Source organism: Solea senegalensis, linkage group LG19 (assembly GCF_019176455.1).
Source record: "Solea senegalensis isolate Sse05_10M linkage group LG19, IFAPA_SoseM_1, whole genome shotgun sequence".
Lineage (NCBI taxonomy): Eukaryota > Metazoa > Chordata > Actinopteri > Pleuronectiformes > Soleidae > Solea > Solea senegalensis.
Window position 1 is genome coordinate 17,591,250 of NC_058038.1, and position 10,091 is coordinate 17,601,340.

General features: G+C 39.2%; 1 protein-coding gene across 1 annotated transcript; it reads right to left on the bottom strand.

Moving 5' to 3' along the window:
* Window positions 1–1,226: 1,226 nt before the first annotated feature.
* On the bottom strand, window positions 1,227–9,594 carry nat15 (N-acetyltransferase 15 (GCN5-related, putative)). Its single transcript, XM_044051655.1, has 7 exons — window positions 9,369–9,594; window positions 8,187–8,302; window positions 7,833–7,962; window positions 7,251–7,347; window positions 5,698–5,932; window positions 4,783–4,948; window positions 1,227–4,032 (listed from the first exon to the last, which is right to left on the bottom strand). Exons 2-6 carry the CDS (start codon window positions 8,294–8,296, stop codon window positions 4,792–4,794), a joined length of 729 nt encoding a protein of 242 aa, XP_043907590.1. The 5' UTR covers window positions 8,297–8,302; window positions 9,369–9,594; the 3' UTR covers window positions 1,227–4,032; window positions 4,783–4,791.
* Window positions 9,595–10,091: the final 497 nt, after the last annotated feature.

Sequence of the window (10,091 nt, forward strand, 5' to 3'; positions counted from 1 at the left end):
GTAAAATTTGGCAAAATAGTCAACAATCCAGAAGAAATTAGGGAAATTATATGGTGGCAGTTGGAGTAGGCGAAAAAAACAGGTGCGGGAAATAAAAATGAATGAATGAATAACTAAATAAATAATTAACTAACTAAATAAATAAATAAATAAGAAAGTGAGGAGGCAAAATGTTTGGATATTTAAAGACCATTTTTTGACCATGTTTGACTTAGCACAACTGTAAAACATTTGCAAAAAAAATGAAATTATGAGGGAAATCTAATGGTGGTGGTTGGAATAAGGTAAAACACGAATATATACAAATACATGAGCAAGTAAACAGTAATAGAGTAGTAAAAAAAAAGATAATTTTTAATGTTTTAAAAACTGTTCAAAACAAATGCAAACCTTCCAAACAAATTTGGAAAATGACATGTTGGCAGTTGAAGTGAAAATGTATGGATTACATCTTGAAACGTAATGAACATAGATTTAAATGAATTATTAGTATATAGAGAGGAAATTCTTAACCTTTTTATGGATTTATAAAATTGAAAATAATATACATTGCAGTGTGTGTGTGTGTGTATACAAAATGTGAAGCTTGAATGGTCTTTGTTGAGGAATAACTTGTTTTTGCTGCAGGTTCTTGGGAGAACAGCAAAGTAATAATTCCATTGCACTGCTGACCCTGTGCACATGACAATAAACTTCTTGAATCTTGAATCTAAATAACAGAGTTGACATGCAGCACCTCCTGTCACTCAGTAGAGGGAGATATATCGCTAGATTTTTCACAGTCGACAGCGAGTGACATCATGAATGGCCTTTTTGTCCACTGATGTATGCTTGAAGTTGTTTTTGCCACGCTGACAGTGAATCCAGCCTATTGTTACACTGCGATCAGTGCCATGTTGTTGAAAATGCAGCCGTGCGACTTGTACTTGCATTGTACGCACAGGAGCGAGAAATGAAGAGAGAACAACAGAGAAAAAATAAAACCCCACACCCATCACATGACAAACCACTTCCTGATATAATGACACTGCCAATTTGGAGCATCACTAAAGGCTGAGCTCCAAAAAAGCTGGCTTCCCTGATATCTGAGGGTAGTGTGTTCCAAATTTTAGGGGCGTAAGTAACAAAGGTGACATCCTATAATCTCACAACTTTCTTGTCACAAGCTGCATGTTGAAATTTTCAAAAATTATTAGCCGTTTTAAAGAAAGCCTCAACACAGGGAGTTTGAAAGACATTGGTATTTATTTATTTGGCATGAAGGGTCTAACATAAATGTTCCCAAGATGAACAACGGGCAATGTAAGGATACAGTTTTGTTGGAACGTAATGTATATCTCTGCCTGTTTCACAGCATTAAATCACTGAAGACAAACAACCGACACCATGAATAAAAACAAGGCTCAGGTTCAGAACCATGTCATACAATAATCACAGTTAAAGTAACAGATGAAGACAATCATACCGATGGGAGCAGTCACAGCAACTCATTTTATTCATAGCGTCTACAAACCCGGGAACATTTGCCTTTAACCAAAAAATAAATAAAAATAAATGAATGCACATTTATCACACAGTCAAGCCAAACTGTTTTGATCACTTACGAAAATGACTTCATTATTCTTTGACACAAACACACACACACAGAGATCTGACATTCGGCACTTAGAATGTGCCAAGTTCAGACCCAGACCCATCTCATCCCTTCTACAGGCCGACAAAAAAATCTAATCTGCGCCATATTTTAATGACGTGAACAGGCAAAAGAAGATTGCTCTGCATTAGCAGCAGTCTTGTAGCCAAAGAGCGGAACAATGAGTCACTGTATCATCTCTGTATGAATTATACATGAACCAACCTTTGGAAACATTATCCAGATATTATTTTCAATCAAAAGGAACCCCATTTTTGTGCAGTACTGCAAAAAAAACAACATGTTCGGGTTTCTGTTCTGATGCCACAACAACAGTTTCCAAGACCGTGTTTCAGAAAGGAAGTCGAACAAACTCTGAGTTCTAATCCTCAACTCTTGAGTTTATTTACCCTGAAACGACAAAACTCAGTTCTCAGCAGATTTGACTTAGTTCAAGCAACTCACTCAGTGCAATTTCATGAAGCACATGCACCACCACTATAAAACAGGCAGCCCCGACACTTCATGAAAAACAAACGTATGTTTAAAAACAAAAAGGAACACATTTGCAACTGCAAAGAAGAGAAAATAGGAGTCGGGGGAAATCGGTGCACGATTTAATGTATTGTACTTTCATCTGTAAAAAAGTGACGGATTGGTACTGAACCTAAAATTTATTGAATTTAGTTGGTAGAAAAAAATCACTAACAGACACTGAAGCAGGTGAAGATGAAATAAACCACCGAACTTCATTTTAATCATATTTCAATGCAGTGCAATGGCTTTATCATCAACATCATAAACGTTACTGTGTCTTTCACCACAGACCACCTGTCTTCTACTTCTTCTAACAGGACTAACATGTCTTTTTTATTTGTAAGAAATAAATAAGAGCAAATAAAAATGTGAATCATTTTGTCTTTATTTGCGGTGGCAATAGTGATGGGCGATTTACGCAATAAAAATCCAAAGATGGGTGTGAATGAGAATGAATGTATAGTATTTTAAAATCAAAGTCGTCTCCTGACGTACACGTTACTGGCTGTGAAGTAATACAGAAGTACATCAATGTCCGGAAAAATGATAAAACAATCGTAACTTTTTTTTGATTTGCTTGGAGACGAGTCGTTAAAATGCTAAAATGTGTCCGATATGATTGAATGAATGAATGAGGATATGAAACAGTGGCGTGAAAGAGGGAGGAGAGTGAGTTAAATGTAATGTTTACAGAAGAAACTCAGTAAAGCTAAAGTTGTCATGCTTTTTGAAATGAGCTGGAGTTACTCCTCTTCCTCAGGTTAGATTTCCCCTCCCTTTCTAAAGCGGACAACACACGATTTCTATCATTTCAGGATTAACAAACTAAGAGTTTTTACAAAACTCCCTCACAGAAACCTGCTCCAGTACTGCACACAGGAAATGTGATCATTTTGTGTTGTTTTTCGGGGACTGAAGTTTGTTCTGGACATTGTCTGCAGGAGCATGAGAATGAAATGTCCACAAATGTTGCTCGGGACATTTTCCAGAATTTCTCACACCAGTAATTCACAGAGAGCCAACTGGGAGAGTCCAGGTATCACTCGTTCACCTGGACTTTCTGTTGTGAATGCCTCCGACTGACCGCGACAACCTCCCGCTGCATTCATCGCATGTAGAACCATCTGGACCCAAATCTCCAGAATTCATGTGTGAAAACAGCTATTTTTACAAACTGGTATTGATTCTGGAGTCAATTTACAATAACAAAAAAAGGGGGGCGGGGTGGGGGTGAATGGGCTACCTTCAAACTCGGTTTACTGACAGCATAGAATATACATACATAGAGAGAAATTTATATATTAGCTTAGTATATATAATATACAAACAGTATACATAGTCTCTGTGACAGTGGTGAACAGGATGAAGAGAAAAGGCAGAGAAAGTTTGAACCTTTTAGTCTCTGTAGGGTTTCCAGTGTGTGTGTGTGCGTGTTACACTGTGTCAAAACAGTGACCTCTGTCTGTCAGGGCAAACACAGATCACTAGTATAACTATAGTGTAGAGTATATATGAAAACAGTATAATAAGTGAACTAAAAGAATTCCTGTGGTTTTACCAGTGTGCACTGTGTGTCTGCATAAATACACAACATTGCACTTTGAATATTGTTGCAATGCAACAAAACCCTGTTTAGTGGACGGTGCACAACTACAGCTGTGAACCCCCGGACCTGCCACACGCGTGTGTTGAACTCTGGAGTAATATTCGAGTGAGTGAGCGGTCAAGCACAGGTTGAACCCATGTCCTGTGTTCTACACAGGCTGTGGAAAGCCATACGTGATGAAGAGTGCGAGTTGAGTAGATGTGCATACATCGTGGTGTGCACAGGGGAAGACTGATGGAAAATGGAAAGTGTGCTCCTGCAAGAGAAAAAAAGACAGACTTTAGATCAACAAAGCCGAAAGGAGGAAAAACATAGAGCTCTTGTGCATAGACTGTGTATAAAAATGGACATAGTCTTCCATACTGAAAAATTAAGTCCAGTTTTACAGGAATAGTAAGGGGTTATGGAAATGAATTAGTTGCAATTAGAACTCTGTTTGAATGGAAGTCTATGGTGTGGTTATTCATCATTTATGATTAAAAAAAAAAACATTGGAGATAATGGTCTCAGTCTCAAGTTTCAGGTCTTCTTCAATAGAACATTAGAGCTGCAACTAACGATTATTTTCTTAATTAATCGAGTAATCGCTTGGTCAGTAAGATGTCAGAAAACGTTAAAAAATGTCGATCAGTGTTTGGTCAAACCTGTAAATGACGACGTTCTCAAATGTCTTGTCATTTCTTTGTTATATGGAGCAAAGATATGAAGAAAATACTCACATTCAAGAAGCTGAAACAATCAGAAATCTTGTTTTAATCTTGAACAAAGCTTCAAACCGATTCATTGACTATCAAAATAGTTGACGATTAATTTAGTAATCAATTAGTCGAGTAATTGTTTCAGCTCTATAGGACATGATGTAAATTTAGTAAATTACGTTAACATTCAGAGGAGAATAGATGATAAAGAACAGCACATGAATCTCGAGGCTTCACAGCTGAAGTTGTTTTTTGCAACTCGAAGACTACGTCCAATTTCTTATCCTATTACTGAAGTTGCCACCCACCATGTTGTGTCACATTGTTCTGCTGTACTGTATACCAGTCTTGGAGGCGATGTTGGACCACGGCAGCAGAGAGCGGAGCAGCGACTGCGCCTGTCGGTACAACCTCTGTGGGATGGAGCAGGGGCTCAAGCTGGCCAGGGTCGAGCCAATGTGCTGGATATAGTCAGTGAAATGAGCAGTTAAGGAAACATGAAAACATGGTTAATCGAGCCGATTCTGAACAAGTCCAACAGGAAACTGCAGAGCCTAACCCTAACCACAGTTCCCACTGTTGAATCTTCGCTTTAAAAGCATTTAACTGGCATAACAAAGCTTGACCTTTATTTTGAAGTAATCACAAGAAGTGGGAAGTGACCTTAAGATGGGGTGTTTCTATCCACCACTGTTCATTTATAGCACTCAATAGTAGTAGTAGTTTTTCTTGTTACATTTTAAGGCCTGGCAAATACAGGGCATGCAATTGCCAATAATGAGGTGGTGAATTTCTATGCACACTTTTCTTTTTGCACCAAGGGCAATGCGATTACGCCAATATCTACATTCCATAATGAGGAGAAACAGAGTCACCATTTAGTGATGATGAGATGGTGCTCAGTTACTTTTTAAAAACCAGGGTACGGTCAACACTGAAGGGGAGAGAAGAGCTTCACTACAGGACGGCCGTCATGATGTCTGTCAGACATTCGAGGACAGTCCTGTTTGTCTGGCGACAGATGAAGCTGTTTGCATTATGCTTATTCCAATATTGATTCATGTTGCATCATCAACAACACTCCTAATGTGTAGCCCTTGGCTTATGTTATGTCAATATAACACTGCCCCTGATCCGCTGATACAGATTCGACTAAGTGTAAGAGTCAATTGTGAAAAACAAACAGTGCTGTAACTTGGCTTCCCGCTTCCACAAAAGGATATAATATAGTCCAGGGTGGATGTCCTCCATTGATGTAGAGCACATATGTGAATCCGTCTTTGAGGACTCCTCTTATGGAGTAGTAGTAGGGCAGGTAGTGGTGCTGCCGGAAGTCCCTGTTCTCATAGAAATTGATGGCAGAGGTGTTGGTGGTGAGGACGTGCAGATAGATTGCTTTACAATGATCCTGGGCTGTCGTTGAGATGTGCTCCTTCAAACTGTCCAGCAGTAGGGAGCCTAATTGGATGGAGAGAGAGAGAGATTAGTGTGCTTGGTCGTGGGTGACAAGCTTTCCTCATCTCTTTGCACAAATATAATGCTATGGGTGACGAATGGGGGAAGGGCCAGAACAAACAGGATACACAAGGAAAGAGGGAGTGCGGTTTCTCAGCAGCTAGAAAATCAAGCAGTGTGTTTATGGTTCTGGAGAAGCAGCAAGCTTCTATTTCATGATATTAAATATTCATGACGGTTCTAACAAGAGAAATCAATACACAGAGTTTATTGAATGGTACAAACACTTTGAAAGGAGTCAAATGATGACTATTACGTTCAACCTTTGAGCTCACACATAAAAAGACACTGTTGTTTGACTTCTCACATAAATACCCAGGTCATATTTTCCTGATATGACAACTTTAATGATTTACACATGAAAGCAAGCATTACTTATCAAGTTCAGTTTTAAGTAGTCTACAGTAATACACCATCTACTCCATACTCCAGCTCCATTAAATCAACTATTAGAAGATGAGATGGGAGTGGAAATGTGAAAGCATAAATATATTCACAAAGTTTAACAATAAAATTATGATTTTTTTTAATAATATAGAATCTGAAAGTCATAATAATACAGAATATAAAAAATAATATTATATGACACCAAGAAAAACTTTGGATTTTACAAACTGCACCAATCAAGGCATAGTAATCAAGGTTAAGCAGCATGCTGATCAATAGTTCCACAATAACCTTTCAGCACAATGTGTGACTTTGAACAATCACACAGCAGGACAGAGAGAGAAGGAGCTCCTACTGACTGTTCTACTGTAACTGCTAAAGCTTTATTGATTGAGCTGTTGAACGTGTCAAATCAACAGGACAAACTATAAGAAACAATCTGGTCCCTGTCCCTTGTCACTGAACATGGTAGTTTATGTGTCTGTGTGATAGATTTAGTCCAAGACGTAGGATGGAAGCAGTAGTCAGCCACCAGAAAATAACTTGCATGGTTTGGATGGAAGTCTATGGGAAAATGAGTTTCTACTTCTCATTTGATTTATAGCATCAGTAAACATTTTCCTACGGAGTTAATCGTGTCAATCGCTAGTTTCAGGTCTTCTTCAATACAACATGAGATACATTTAGTAAATGATGTTCCACTTTAGAAGAAAATAGATGATAAGGCACGGCACATGGTTGGACACCAGTGAGATTGACAGCTGCGACCATCCAATACAGTAGTTGCATGTTGCAGATGACATCAGTGAATTTCTGGTTACAAAAACTGACACAGTGCCGGTCAAATCTCGTTTGTTTGTGGTGAGAGCTGTACCTATGCCATGTTTCCTGAACTCCTTGACCACTCCCAGGCTGAGGATGTAGGCTACCTGTGTGTCCACAGGGAAACTGGAGGCCAGGATGTCTCCATCCTAACAAACACAAGAGACACACACAGACAAAAGACAGAGAGACAATGACGTTTCTGTAAATGCTTTTTATAATATGTCATGGACTGGCCTATTACTCTGTCGTCATCTTTAAGCAAATTAGCCACTGGGGAGGCAGATTCCAAAATGCAAATACTATTCCGTAGGGAAATTAAGTTTTGTCACCAGGCACTCCTTCAACTGATTCAACGGCTTATAAAAAACTATCGCCTTGAGTGGAGCAGATTTCTGATACAGGCCCAGTAGAACACATCCAATCCCAGTATTTGATAATAGTTCAGTCAGTCCAAGGGCATGTGGTTTGTCTAATTAGAAGACTAAAAACAGACTCTGCTGTGGCAGTGTTCTACTTAAGACATTTGCAGCTGAGTGAGAGTGTGGAAACGGCACTAACACGACACTGAGTGACACCATCTCTACAGGATTCAGCGTGTACAGTGAAGGTGTTACAAAGATGATCATCAAACCTCTTTGTGCACTTTGGTCCGGCCTTTGATCTCAGCCACAATCATTCCCACGATGCCTCCTCTGAAGGTAGCAGCGAGGGAGAAGAACTTCTTGTTGGAGGTGATGTCCTGGTACCATGAGTCTGGGTACCTAGTGGTAAAAGTCAGACAGATAAGCACTTATTTATGGTCAAACACTTGCATAGTAAGACATGTTCATTGTTAAAGTTGTAACTTTATTTCTTAAGAAATATTATTTAACAAAGTTTAGTTTTAATAGTTTATTCATTCTTTGTATTAAAAATCAGCCATAGAAAAACCTCCAGTTCAGACATCAGTACTTTCTTTCACTGACACACTGAGTACAATTCTTACTCGATTGGGAACCAATCACCACAGAGCAGTTTGACTTTCTCTATGTCATCGTGGCAGAGGAAGCGGAGTTGGACTTCACTGAGAGCTGTGGGAGGCACCACGTCACTCATTCACACCTGCATTAAACAACAGAACAGGTTTTAGTGAGTCAACACGTCTTGCATTTTCATATTGCTTGATAATAAAAACTTAAATTTGAATTTAAAGAATTAACATGTTAATAAAAGCTGTACATTGATACATGAATAAAAGCAAACGGACACAAACGTCAGCTTCCAGTTGGTAAAAGGTGCCAAACGGTGAGATAAAACCAAAAACACATTCTTATGGTACTATAGACTAACGCAGATGTAGAAGTGGCTAAGATCTGATTTTTTCTTTTTGTGTCCCTGCTGGGAATGAGCCAAAATAATCCCCAGTATCGGTTCAATAATTGGTCAAAATGACTGAATCAATTGTTGAAAAAGAAATACCTAAAATCCAATATGAATCTCCCAAATATCATATAAGTGATTCATGATGCACATACAGAATGTGAGTTTGAGGGATGTTTATTTCTTCTTAAGCAGAATACTTGTTCTACAGGTGGAGAATTTTGTTTACTTCAAAACAGCTGTTATGGCTAATGCATCAGCACAAATGTAGTTAACTGTTTGGTAGTTTAAAAGATGTAGAACCTCTGTATTAGATGGGTTCTAAGATCAGTAAATGAGAGCAATCGTCTATGACATAGGCTGGTTACACAAATGGAAACGTGCAAGTCCAAGCCAGTGCTTGTCAAAACCTCTTGCAACAAAAACCGCCGAACTACCCCTTTAAGAATGGCAACAAGCAAGCTAGCAAAACAACCGACCTTCTCGTGTATTACTTCGGTATATGAAGCGACAGGGTTTCAACCAAACAGAAACATGACATTTTATTGACACAATTAGAGCACCATGCATGTTAGACTGTGGCCGACGTGTGTGTTATTGTCGAACACTGAGTATCAGCAGCAGCGCCTCTGTCCTCCAGCAGCTTAGAGCACATATCAGCACGTAGATAAAACCACGGAACGACGCTAACACAACGCAGTCATGGCACAACAGGCGCTCACACAGTGACCAGCAACAACAACCTGCTTTACAGCAACGTTTGTCTGCGCTAGCTCTAGCTAACGGCTAGGCTGCTAAGCTAACGCACCTTGTTTCAACACTCGGAGTGGATTAAAGTGGAGTGGGATAAAGCTCCCTGCTTCTTGGTGGGTGCAGTCACTCCTCCGGATACAGCATGATAAAACACCGGCTTATTCCCGACTCTCAGCGCCGTTTCATTTCGGTTCTACTGTCGGGTTTAGTCGTAGCTCCTTCCGCTTTCATAACAGCTGGATATTTTCTTCCTGGTCGATGCTACAAACACAGACGCTTTTCTTCTACTCCTTAGTGGCGTGGTGTCAAACATAACTTTGGTTTAGCGCCACCTGGTGGCCAAATGCTTCTTCTGTCTGGGTTCATTGGCGTTTGGTATCCAGGTTAAAGACGTATTACCGCCACCTGCTGGACTGGAGTGTGGATTAGGGACCAACGATGGAAGAACCGATTCTGGACAGAGAAATCAGTTATTAAAAACTAAATTCAAGCTTTACATCAGTGATATGTGTCTAATTTAAAAGTTTATACAGTTTATGGTCAGATGAAAGTTCACAGCCACTAAAGATCTTCAAAGGCATTTTACACATTGAAGCAGCACTATTTGAAAATGCAGTTTTTATACACACATTTAAAACTGCGCTATGAGCACAGAGACACTTTCAGAGAACTTCCACCACTGAATCATCACATTCTAATGTCTAATGTGCAATATTCCTACTCAGATTGTGTAATACCCTACAGACTGTAAACGATTATACATATTTTCTATGTATAT

Bases quoted from the DNA above. Each gene is read 5' to 3' on its own strand.
- nat15 (XM_044051655.1), bottom strand. From the start codon at position 8,296: ATGAGTGACGTGGTGCCTCCCACAGCTCTCAGTGAAGTCCAACTCCGC. The intron at 7,348-7,832 runs GTTTGATGATCA...TGTGTTTGTTAG, and splicing joins GGACCAAAGTGCACAAAGAG to GATGGAGACATCCTGGCCTC. The intron at 5,933-7,250 runs GTACAGCTCTCA...CCATCCAATTAG, and splicing joins GTTCAGGAAACATGGCATAG to GCTCCCTACTGCTGGACAGT.